Raw genomic sequence first — 13,112 nt, forward strand, 5'->3', positions numbered from 1 at the left:
AGAATCGAGATGTATCTCGTTGAATTGAGCGAGTACCTTTCTAGTATATCAATATGAGATTCAAACTAAAAATGATAAAATTCTAATTTTATGGTTTAATTTATTTAAGTTTTATTATACTTTAGACTTAAAAATAAAAATATATTTATTTTGGTTTAATTATGATTTTTTTCATAAAAAAACAATTAAAGTATTTTGTTAGGGGTTAAAGATCGTTTAATTTAATTGACAACTATATTTAAGATATGTTATATTTAAAAGTAAAAAGATAATATATTTAATAAAAAAAAATGAGATTTTCTTGTATTAATTCTTCGGTTAGTTACATGAAGAGTTTTAAATTTTTTTGTACTTAATTACACGAATTCAAAAATGAATTTTTAATAAGTTGTACATATACTTAATCAACTTATAATCTTTAAATTTTAAATAATATGCATTGATAAGTGGTACTTGATACATAAAAAATAGTTTTAAAAAGCTTAACATAAATGCTCTATAATATAATAAAGATCAGAGCATCTCCTACAACTATATTATTTTATAAATTTTGTTGTAGTATTTATTTATTTTAGATTACATAAAATGTTTTTCTTTTTCTATTTTGATTTTTTCAATGTTAAACAAACAATTATAATTTTCAAATTTATTTTAAGAAAAAAAGATGATTTTAAAAAGATTTAAAAATCAAATTTAAATGTATATGCTTCAGATTTCAAACTTTCACTCAGAAACTTAAATATTATAAAATCTCAATTGATATCATTATTTATAAACAAATCATATAATTAATTTGTGATTATTTGGTTGACTATAATCATAATCTGGGAATGGGACGACCACCTTTGTGGTGCTTCAGTTGGGTGTCATCTCCCACATCAAATTAAAGTGTTTAAAACATTTTATTCAAATTACATCATATATGTCGGCCATTTATTTACTTTCTTCACGTCAAATCTATTTCACAATTCGTTTTTTAAATATAAAACGAGTGAATATCGAGTTTATCGTTCTCCAAAGTTGAATGGCCCTTCGGGTTCGAATGCGTCCAAAGTCCAATTGCGATTTCCGATGAAGATTGTTTGGATAACTTTTAGGATTTTTGACTGTTTTTCAATAAAATAAATCTTATTAACATAATAATAATAATATAATTTTGAACGACATATGTAGATGTAGGAATTGAGAAAGAGTCCTTATCAAATATTTTTATCTTTAATTAAAAAAAAAAAACGATTGGTTACATATTTTAAATTGTTGAACGCCACTAATAACATAAAGAAGAGGAGGTATTATTAACCACATACATCAATTAAAATTTGAAAATAAATACACCTGATGATGAGTATGGTTGACTTCGAGTATCAACACACGATGTGGGTCAAATGAGTACAAGATTAAAAAATCGAATGTATTTAGTGGAAATACTAATAGAGTAACTGGTTGAAATAAAACTCATGAAATTAATATATTTTTATTTATAATATTAAATTTAGTTAACTTTTATGATGGACATTTTAATGATTAGAATAAATAAAGAAAAATGTGACACTTACTGAATATCGTACGTATTAAACAAATAACATAAGCATTCTATAGATCATCTGCAACGGAAGTCTTAAAACAATTAAACATCGCTTTAAACAACTAAAACTGAAAGTCTAAAATAGCTAATACTTAACGCGTTAGCTACAGCACTGCACAAGTCGATACGCACATCGCCTAGTAAAACTGATATAATATCCTCTTAAAGCAACATAACATAACAAAGTACTAACATGAGGAATTACATCTACTCTTTTCCCTTGTTGCTTTTCACGTTGTTCGACATGGAGGTACAGACCATTGAACATTACGTTTAGTTTGACTTTGATGCTAAAAATATAACATGTGAAATCGGAGGAATAAAAACACTTTCACGAAATGTGAAATCTGACCAAATGCATATGATCATGTAAAAATGAATGAACGTGATTTTGATCATGTGATAATGAACGTTTTTATACACATATCATAATAGACTATGTACAACTGTAATGGTGCATATAAACATGTGAGATATCAAAATCTGAACCGACACAATGAGTCATCCTAAATATATTCGGACCTACCAGGCACAATGATCACAAAATGTTCAAAGATACCCTTGCAATATATCTATTAACCATATGCATTTTCATGATGCCTCCTATCACTACTGGCGTTCTAAGTGCATTGCCCTACAAACATTCGCTTTTGCCACAATTAACTTTCCACTAACAGTTTTTAACAAAAAAGTATAATTTTACAACTCATATATGTTAATCTATCAGGTTCGCTTCGTTTTAATAATACTTTTTCGGTTAGATTAAAAACTTAAGCTAATGTAATCGAGTATTTGATTTCAGCCAAAACCAAATTATACGAAATGGCTTACCTCTTAATTTGAATCCCTGTTGAATTCGTTATATATTTTACACGTTTTAATTGATGGGTTTTCTTTTAAAAAATGTCATGTTTATCATGAGATGTGAACGTTTATTGGTATCCACCCCATGCCTACTTGTACTCCAACATATTAGCAAATTTGTAGTTTGTGACACGAGACATTGGTGTTTAACGATACTGATGCTTTGGTAAATTAAGTATGTGTGAAGATGATGACTAACACATATAACAACCTTGTCGGGATGTGTTTGGATATGTGTTCATATATGGATATAAGATAATCTTTTTTGCTTGTAAATTGGTTACGTAATGTTTTATTTCTCTTTACTTGATACCCATTTTTTGTCGAGAACACATTGATTGATTCAGTAATCGGTCCTTCTGCATTTACTGTATTTCAGATAAATTTTGATACCAAACAAGACATACTGACGTAACATCATCAAGAATCAAATCTTTTTGTGTTTAAGATAGATTTTTATGTAAAACAAGACATCAAATTTGAGATAGATTTTGATGCAAAAAGACATAGTGAGATGACATTTTGAATGGTCAGATCCTTTCACATCTATAGACTAAAATAGTATTGGAGATGGATGAATTTTTGAAGCATACTCACATCACATGGTGATGATTTTGAAATGTGATGGAAGTCCACGTGTCAAGTTGGACGTGTGTTGTGATAGAAGGGGTCCGTCGAAGGATGTGTGAACCTCGATATGGGTCCCACAATCGTTACCATTTATCATATACGACTTATGATTTGTTGTTTAAAATCCTAATGGTTTTGTATTAACCAGTGATTTTTAATTTTATAAACTTAATTCTTATAAAGTAATTTATTATGATGTTTAAATTTTTTTTGGTACAGTTTGAGGTACCAGGTTAAAAGCATACATTATTAACTTATACCATTTATATAAGAGAGTTGTTTTCCAATAAAAATAGTAGTTATGGTGAGAATGGTAAGAAATATCTTTACCATTAGATCAATTCTAATTGAAGATCAATTAAAAATACTCTTCTAAGATAATTCATGGGTTATTTGAAACTTAAAATAAAACCATTAGATCAACACTAATTAAAAGCGATCAGGGATTTAAATCATTTATTACAGTTCTAACTTTAACTCGTGTTCTTACACGATATTTCGTCTTATATAAAAAGTGATATGGATATGATTGACTTTAAAAAAATAATAATATATTTTTATAACTTTTATCAGGGTTTGGTTAATATACCAATTCGGAAACGATGGTGATGGTAATGGTATTGGTTTATTGGGTGTTTAGGACTTTACGTAATCCTGATAGGTCAATTGCTCGACGAATTTTAATTTAAATCGAAATCCAATTTGACTCTAAATAATACATACAAACATATGTGAGACAAAACTGGGTTGAGACGAAATCAACCCAACCCAACCCAACCCAACCGGAAGAGATCAACCAATATTAATATATCCTCGCTCGTCTCTTGATTTATCCCTTTATGCTTGAAGCTTGTCCATAAATAACTACCCACTAGTTTCATGAAATGTGAACCGGGGTTTGCTTTTTTGAAGATTAACAGGTACTACTCAACTGTTAAAACAAATTGTATTGATCAATTGTACATACCGTTTATATTTATGAATAATCACGATACATAAAAAATTCTTTGAATCTCTTTTTCATACTTCAAATCTCGAAAGTTGATTAAAATGTATTTTCTAATTGTACGTCATGTGTAACATTGCAGAAGTAAACAAGAAACACAATGCTATGAAAGTTTAGGTTAAATAATAGATGTCTAAAACCGTTGTTGTTGACCAATAAATTCAATCTAACGATTTTATTTTTCATATCGGTATGATAGATGATGAATGTAGTAGTGTTTTGCGTGGTCAAGTACCAACTAAATTCAATATTGGATGTTTTCAACATCAAATGTAGTATTCGTCGGAATTTAATTCTATTTGTTTTTAAGGCTACGATTTAAAATTTTCTAAGATATTTGTCGAGTACGGTTAGATTATACGTTCACCTTTTTAACAGGTTGAAATTTTCTAAATTAAAGTAGTTGGTTTAAGTTGTTCAGATATCCTTGACCGACGAAGTAAAATAAAACAGTCACATTCGTGTTATTTTTCTGGCATGAAAACTCTAAAGTTTATACAAGAGTTCATAACAATATTGTATTCTTAAAAAACACAAACTATGAATGTCATTCTTTATTTGGTTTACATGTCCCGAAAATAGAAATAAATAATTTAACAATCAAAAGAATAAAAAATAGAAAATAAATCGGATGTAAATGGGCCGTTAGTATTTGAGCCATCGTAATTACTGAATTTTGTTATGGTCCAACTAAATTCAATATTGATTCGATTAAATTGGTTGATACATGGTATTGAAAATCGTCTACGATGGTAATATTGTACCGTACCGACTTATATATATATATATAATTTTCAATCCATTTGTCGGTACGATACCATGTTAATAAATTTATAATTTCAACTTTTAAGAAAGATGTTGGTACAAAATCGTACTAATATGTACTGATCGAAAAAAGTTACTACCAAATAAAGTTGGTTGAATAATTGATATCCAGAACAGCCCATAAATTTAAGCCCAAATAAATTGTTTTTGCTTTTATTAGTTACTGGGCCCTTCGTAACTTTTATCCATTTAGATTTCACGGTAATTTCTATATACGAAACCCGCGTCTCATATACACCCCCCGGCCCCCTCTCACGAGTCTCACGCCACCACCCACCGCAGCTGCCCGGACTAACGGGCGACGGCGGCCACCGCAGATTCACCCCGCACCGGCGCCAACCACTCCCTTTCCCCTTCTCGGACTCGCCTACTCTCAAGTTCTCAAATCTCACAGGTTAGGGTTTCGATTTTCAGTTTCTGAAACTTTGAAATTATTAACAGAGGCATATAGCTCGTTAGATTTTTGTGTTTTGATTTTCGTATTGGAATTACCTTTACTAATTAATAATTTATGTGTTTGATTTTGAACTTGAAATTGTTATGTGAGCTCTTTAGATTTAGATTTTGTGTTTTAATTTAGAAACTTCTAATCACTTTTTTTAACATCATAATAATAAAAACAAAACCAAAGAAAACCAAAATATGATGAATTTCGCCAGAAAAGTATTCTGACTCATCAATGGCAGGAATAAAAGATCAAGACCCTTTGACCCCTTCTGCCCATTTTGATTCTATGTGTTTGCAACATATAATATACTGATCCTCATATATTTTATGATTAAATTCGAATTTTGCCAACTATTTCACATCTTTACTCTCCCCGGCGTAGGTTTTAAGTTGCTCCGATCATTGTTTTTTCTTTAGTCTGATTTTTTTTCTTTCTTTCTACTGGAATCTTCATATGCAAATTCTTCAGATGTTGTGATATGAATATTTACTCCTCTTTGGTGTTGTTAAATGTTAACAGCAGGTGTTGGGTATAAATGGAACATGGGATATGATCTTTACCCTTCTAATCACATACTGTCTTCAGTTTTGTGTTTGATGTTTCAAAACGTCAATGCAGTTGTTCTATACTAATTTTAGTGGACCTTTACCAGTCTTGGATAAATATTTAATCAAAAGAAAGAACCCTGGTGATTCATTATCTACGGCGAAAAAGAATGATGTTGATAGTTGTAAGCAAAGTTGTCTTGAAGCCATCTTAGCCGATCTTCCCAAGTTGTGTTGAATTGGTGCTCCCCATCGTATAAGTTCTTGGCTCCGTCCCCGAGCTTTCGCCTAAAAGTCTAAATGTTAACTGCTAGGTCATAGCGAAGTGAAATTGTTAGTATATTTGACAATTATGGACAAGTTTTTCACAATGGACAACAATAACTTGGTTTCTTATATTGAAAAAGATGTCTTTACGGATAATGATAATGAAGACATCTTTGATATTTTTGGTTGAACATTGCTATCCATATAATATCATTATATTTTTGGTTTGTTGTTTTATCAATGACGACCACCCTAGACATATTCCTGGCTCTGCCTTATGGAAGCTTTATTAACATTGCAAATTCTTCTGCTAACTCTATTGAAGCTAACCCATCCCCTTCATCTCCCTTTCTTGGTGTCTTTGGATGCTTTTAATTTCAATTGACAACCCAAGGAAGCAAGATTCTGATTAGGTTTGTAGTTATTAAATGATTGGAATACCCTGTTAAATTAGTGAAAAGATGTTGCTTTTTTATGTTAATGGCCTACAATGATTCTTGATCACAAGAGTGAAGATCAAGTTAGGGATAAGGAATAAAAAAATAAAAGTTGTATTCGATGGATAGCAGATTTGTGTACACGACAAATTTTTGGGGCCTATTTAATGGATATCAAGGAGATGCCTGGTGATTTTGAATCACAAATGATACAAACCAAGTTGGGGTTCTACTATCTGGTGAGGTTGGGGTAGAAACATTCTCTTTGAACTAACATCAACAATTATAAAAAGACTTAACAAGATTTTTTTTCTCATCTTGTTTTTCAGATAAAAATACAACTTCTTGAATCAATGTGTGAATTAAGTTTGGCATGATGCTTGACTTTTTAAGAGACTAACAAAAAGCATCGTTGCCCTGTAGGTAGGATTGATGATTCCAAACCCCCTTTTATTTGTATATTGAACTTTATAATGTACACATGTAACCATATGGGGMGTAGTTCTAATTCATTGTTGTCTATCATGATGTGCACAATGATGCCTACATACTCGGAACTATTTGTTTGTAATATATGATACTTGAAGCTATGATGTGCTAGGAGCAAGCTTAGCTTATGAAAATATTCTATTTCCTTGGTACAATTTCAAAGGTTTGTCTTTTAACATTACAAACCAGTGCCAGTTTTTAGATAGCTATAACAACTTTGAGTGAAAGAATTTGTGCCATTTTATGAATTTGATTGGTATGTTTTTGTTTAATCTAGAACTTGAACAAATAATGATATGTTTAATCATAGAGAGGGTTATCAACAACCACATTTTACACAAATATTAAATCATACAGAGGGTTAGAATGGTAATTTTCTGTCATTCATTTAGAATACTTTCCAAACAATCATTTTTCATTGTATACTATATCATACGTAGCCTCTTAATCATTCAGCATCTACCAAACAGCTTGTTAGGGTTTTTTTTTTCTTCAGTTACCTCTGTAGGAAGGAGAACCAACTGAACAACAATGAAGAATCAAATCAAAAAGAGAAATAACAACAAAGCCCTGACGCCAGAGTCGAAATTTCGATCTGATTTAAGTATTTGCTCCAAAAAGAAAGACTTTGCAGACGCAATCTCCCTATTCGATTCTGCAATTTCTCAAAACCTCAAACTCAATCTCCACCATTTGAATTGCTTCCTCTACATATGTTCTAATTCCATTGAAAGCACCACAGACAAGGCAATTGAGAAAGGATTCAGCATTTTTAATCATATGATATCGAGCAAGATAAGCCCTAATGAAGCCACTATCACTGCCATATCTAGGTTAGCCGCAGCTAAAGATGACGGTGATTTGTCATTTGAGTTGGTTAAGAGTTTGGTTAAGTATAATGAAAATCCTAGGTTGAGAACATATGATCCAGCATTGTTTTGTTACGTGAAGAAATTGGATGCAGAAAAGGCGTATTTAGTGGAGAAAGAGGTTTTGAATATGGGGTTGTTTTTGGAAGAACCGGAGATTGCCGCGTTGCTAAAAGTGAGTGCGGAGGTAGGGAATGAAGAGAAGGTGTATGAGTATTTGCATAAGTTAAGAATGGGTGTGAGATGTGTGAGTGAATCGACTGCRGAGRTCATTGAGAATTGGTTCASGGGAGAAATGGGGGCGAAAGTGGGTGGTTTGGAAAATTTGGATATGGGTCGGGTTAAAGATGTGATTTTGAGGAATGGGGGCGGGTGGCATGGGATTGGGTGGATAGGGAGAGGCAAATGGGTGGTGCAGAGAACAACTGTWGGTTCAGATGGTTGTTGTTGTGCTTGTAATGAGCAGTTGGCTTGTGTTGATATTGGTAGAGAAGAGACAGAGAAGTTTGCTCAGTTAGTGGTAGCATTGGCGATTGAAAGGGAGAAGCGATCAAATTTCACTCAGTTTCAGGTGAGCAAAGTTTTTTGGTTAATATTTGATGTAATTTTCTTTTGAGATTACTTGTGAGAAGCATCATCTGTTAACTGACAACTGAAGTTTGACGGTGTTCGTTGTGCTTATTAAGATTGCTGATGAACTGATGACGAAGCATTTTCATAAGATTGATGTGATTAATTGTTTTAGGGTTTATATTTGCTTTATTCTGCCCATAACATAGCATGAACTATTATCTTTCATGGAACATTACTTATCTTTATTGTTTTAGTTATTCACCATCAAATTGCCTTTCAAATAGAATTGGTTGGATCAACATCATGATTTCGAAGCTATAGTGGATGGGGCAAATGTTGGACTCTACCAGCAAAACTTTGCAGAAGGTGGATTTAGTGTTTCTCAGGTTGTACATCTCCATTTATTTATTTTTTTGGTGCTTATTATGTTTTATGATACTTCATAAACAAGATGCCACTAGTTCTGACTCGCTCATTTCTGCTTTTCCCGAATTGCTATAGAGCAGCTTGAAGTTGTCGTTAATGAGCTGTATAATAGAAGCAAAAAATGGCCGCTCGTTATTTTACATGACAAACGTATTCGTGCCCTTCTAGCAAATCCTTCCAACCGAGGGCTACTTGAGGAGTGGATTGAAAGAGGGTTTCTGTATGGAACACCAGTTGGTTCAAATGATGACTGGTTAGAAAGTTTCTGTTGTTATTTTTAAATGAGGATACATGTACATTATATATTCCTGTTATACATAAAGCAAGGTAAATGTATAACATTTTTATTCTTTTGCATTGATGTCCTGTTCTGTTGGAATATGTTCTTCTATATTTGACTATTTCTTGGTGAATTAGATTATTTAACCCATTTTAAGATTTGTTTTCTGATATCCAATCTCCATGCTAATGATGATTCTTGGTTCTTATCTAGGTATTGGCTTTATGCTTCTGTAAAACTCAAGTGCATGCTTGTGACGAATGATGAAATGAGAGACCACATTTTTGAACTTCTGGGCCGCAGTTTCTTTCCCAGGTGGAAAGAAAGACATCATGTATGTATATATTTTGTCTCATCATTTGTTAAAACTAACGCAGTCTATGTTGTCATCTGGTAACTTTTTTGTTAACTTGTTCGTTCAAATGGCACTTAATGTACACCCGCTTTAATTATGGAGGATTTCCGGTTAAATCATGCAATTGACTTGTGGGATTAGCTCAAATCGGGCATTATAAGATCATCTATTAGCTAAAGCTAAGCTTATCCTGCTGTTGCTTTCCATCATGCAGGTTCACTACACATTTGCAAAAGGCAAACTGAAATTTCAGATGCCACCATCATATTCTCTTGTTATTCAGGTACTTCACTTTCTTGTTGCCTACTATTTTCGCAAATGTATGATTACAAAACTTTTCATTACTAAAAAGTATGGGAACCTAAATACGAGACTCGTTCATGTATCAGGAATCTGAGAAAGGGACATGGCATGCACCCTTAGCGGGCGAATATAATGATGAGTCATTAAGAACATGGCTTTGCATTACTCGTCCAGGCTGCTGTGAAGCTTCTGATGCATTAGTCTCCAAGTTTGCAGAAGTGTCGGAAACTAATAGAATACATGATGAGAGTTACAATTCATCAACCAAAACGCAGGTTGGTATAACCGGTAAAAGAAAGGAAAGATCCCCATCTCCGATCAGGTAGCGGAAGTTATAGGAGCTTCACTTGCAAGAACCAGCTTTCAGACACTTTTTTGGCAATCACTGTTTCTTAGAAAGGTTGGATATTTTAAAATTTATTAACGGTTTTCTACTTATTCAGACTCTGTCTGGAAGGAATATATGTATGCATTAACTTAATTTAATATCTACATTTAGTGTTCATTATTGAAAGAGATTTTGAGATGGAAACATGAAATCCGTCTTTTGAGGGCTTATAACGGTTTGAGCTTGAGGATTGAGTTTAATGTGGATAAATTCATGATTTAGGTTTGGGAAATGATTGATCTAACGTGTTTTATGGTTAGATTCGAATTATATAGTGAATTAGGATGTTTCTTATCGATAAGATATGTTAGATTGGTAGTCGTTTTTTTAGGAGAAATGAAGTTTTGGATCAGACCTGGACATTTGGGGATGAAGCAGCGCAACAACGGAAGGTTGCGCGACCAGGCACGCGACCTTAGTTGCGACACAAGTCCCGTAAGCCACTTTTGTAGCGCGACTTCGTCCGTTCCGTTTCTCGTTTTGCGCCAGCAAGGAAGTGTCAATCTTAGATGGTTGCTCAGGGGTTTATAAAAGTGGCATTTTGGGATTATCTCAATTTGGTTAATTTAGGTGTTCGGTTTGGACTTTTAACCGTAAGGCTTGTGGTGGGGCGTGGAGCACCAGGTGAGTTCTCTTACCATGATTTTTATAAACATTGTAATCGTTTTTAATACTTTTTAGCATTGATTATTGTTTTACTCGTCAATGGTTTTATTATCAAAACTACCATGTTGTATATTTGGTGTTATTGCGCAATATGTGGCTACTTGGGGTGTTGTGGCATTGCACAGTAGAAGTAGGGTACCTTGAGGTAGTGATATCTCTTGAGAGTAATAATCCATGTGCCTTGAATTTGTTTCTCGTGCATAGTGGATAGGCATCTACTTGGAGCCTTGATTCTAAATGTCACAAGGGTGTGAAATGTGGCTACAAACGCTCTGCAATGTCTGTGCGTTGAGAATGTACTTCTTTACGTTATTATGGAATTCTCATAGTTGATGTTCCATTATTTTAAAAGTTCGAATGCTGAAACTGTATCCAAGGCAATTAACTAGACCTTTTCATCTAAACCTCGAGTTTCAAAACTAAACCATTTTAAGAGAAGTTTTATGTTGAGAGTGACTCGAAGGGAAATGGAAGATTTGACCTACTAAGGGGCTGTTTACCAAACGCTTACTCGGGTAAGTGAACACCAAGTCATCTTACCTTACCGGATGAATATGGTAAGGATCAAAAATCTTACCCGGTAAGAGCGAGACAAGGACCAAGAGTCTTACCCGGTAAGTGAATGCGACGACTCTTACCACGGTAAGCGCTTACCGGGTAAATTGTTGCATACGATACCATTTTGGTGGACTAAAATCTTATCCGGTAAGTAAATAATAGTGTTAAATTTATCGGTAAGCGTTTACCGGATAAGTGTTTGGTAAACGGCCCCTAAGTGGATCGTTTGCCAACTTAGTTTCCAATTGTCCTTAGTTTTTAATAATTCTCCATTGTGGATGCATTTTTATCTGCTGCAAACTTTAGTGAGGTATTGAGAAACCTTGTACTCATTTGGTGTTTGGAGCCGGTTTGGCTTTAGCTTATGAATATTGTTATTTTGGTTCTTGGGTCGTCACAGTTTTTTAATTGGAAGGAGTAGGTTTGGAATTTTTTTGGCTTTCTGCATAAAGCTTCCCTTAGAAGTTTATTGAATAAGTCACTTTCTATATCATTAAGTCACTATTAAACCGTCATGTATAATTGAGTGAAAACTGTGAGTCTCATTAAACTTATTAAGCTGCGAACAAACAAGCCTTAATAATGGTTTGTCTAATAATTAAGCTCCAGGGGAGATCGTGATCAAGCTAGTGACAATGCATACAGTCGACCTATAAGGCTTATTTTAAGAGTGTGCTTGTTCTCTGCTTCGTTCCTCCGGCCATGATGCTTTACATAGGCATGAGAACGGCGAGGACCCCAATCGCCATCCTCGTCCCCGCTTTCCAATCCCCGTCCCCGACATTGAATATGATCACATACGTTCAAGTTTTTTTTCTTCTCGTTTGTGAGAGATATTTAAATCAAATGTGAATGCTCTTTTAGAGGTAACTACAATTTGGATGAGATTGACCTGCTTTAACAGTATAATAAAAAAGTCAAAATACTATTTCTAAATCTAAAATATATAATAACAAATACACATGCAATATATTTGACGATAAATATATTTAATATATGAGGACGGGATAAGATGGGTCGGGGATGACACAACTAGTTTCTGGTTTTTAACTTTTGGGGATCCCCAGTCCCCGGTTTTGCAGGGAATTCTGTCCCAGTCAGAATGAGTTGACCTAGGGGTTTCGCAAGGGGCGGGTTTTATTCCCATGCCTAGCTTTACAGTGGGTGCCAAGTCTCGAGTGGGATTTACCTCGAGGATCATCAATATACTAGTCCTGTTTTTTTTCTCTTGTGAATGCACACTATCACATCAATAGTGGAACCACTTTAAATTGATGCGTTGGTTTATTTGATTTTATTGCATTTATGTTGTCAGTTGCCATTGCTGTGCCTTATTATTTGTTTGAGACATTGAACACAATTGTCTGTTATTTACTGATTGAGTAAGCACTTACTCAATCAGCGCTTGATTAAAAAAACTCTTAAATTTGTTAGAAAAAGAAATGAGCAAAAGAAGAGTTGTAGAGCAAATTAATAAGAATAGAAAAGGAAAGACACGAGACATTAAATTGCAAGAAGCTTAATGATTTATTGTATGTAATCTATATATATATATATATATATATATATATATATATATATATATATATATATTAAAG

General features: G+C 33.3%; 1 protein-coding gene across 2 annotated transcripts; it reads left to right on the forward strand.

Moving 5' to 3' along the window:
* Positions 1-5,227: 5,227 nt before the first annotated feature.
* On the forward strand, positions 5,228-10,448 carry LOC112521482 (proteinaceous RNase P 2-like). 2 transcript variants are annotated; one of them, XM_025130371.1, is made up of 8 exons: positions 5,228-5,304; positions 6,740-7,030; positions 7,593-8,536; positions 8,823-8,924; positions 9,045-9,217; positions 9,458-9,578; positions 9,814-9,882; positions 9,989-10,448. In XM_025130371.1, the coding sequence occupies exons 3-8, from the start codon at positions 7,628-7,630 to the stop codon at positions 10,226-10,228; spliced, it is 1,614 nt and encodes a 537-aa protein (XP_024986139.1). In that variant the 5' UTR covers positions 5,228-5,304; positions 6,740-7,030; positions 7,593-7,627; the 3' UTR covers positions 10,229-10,448. The 2 variants fall into 2 exon arrangements, with proteins under 2 accessions (XP_024986139.1, XP_024986138.1); XM_025130370.1 differs by lacking the exon at positions 6,740-7,030 and having other exon boundaries at positions 5,236-5,304.
* The last annotated feature ends 2,664 nt before the right edge of the window (positions 10,449-13,112 follow it).

This window comes from Cynara cardunculus, assembly GCF_001531365.2.
Source record: "Cynara cardunculus var. scolymus isolate 2C chromosome LG 11, CcrdV1, whole genome shotgun sequence".
In the NCBI taxonomy this organism is placed as follows: Eukaryota; Viridiplantae; Streptophyta; class Magnoliopsida; order Asterales; family Asteraceae; genus Cynara; species Cynara cardunculus.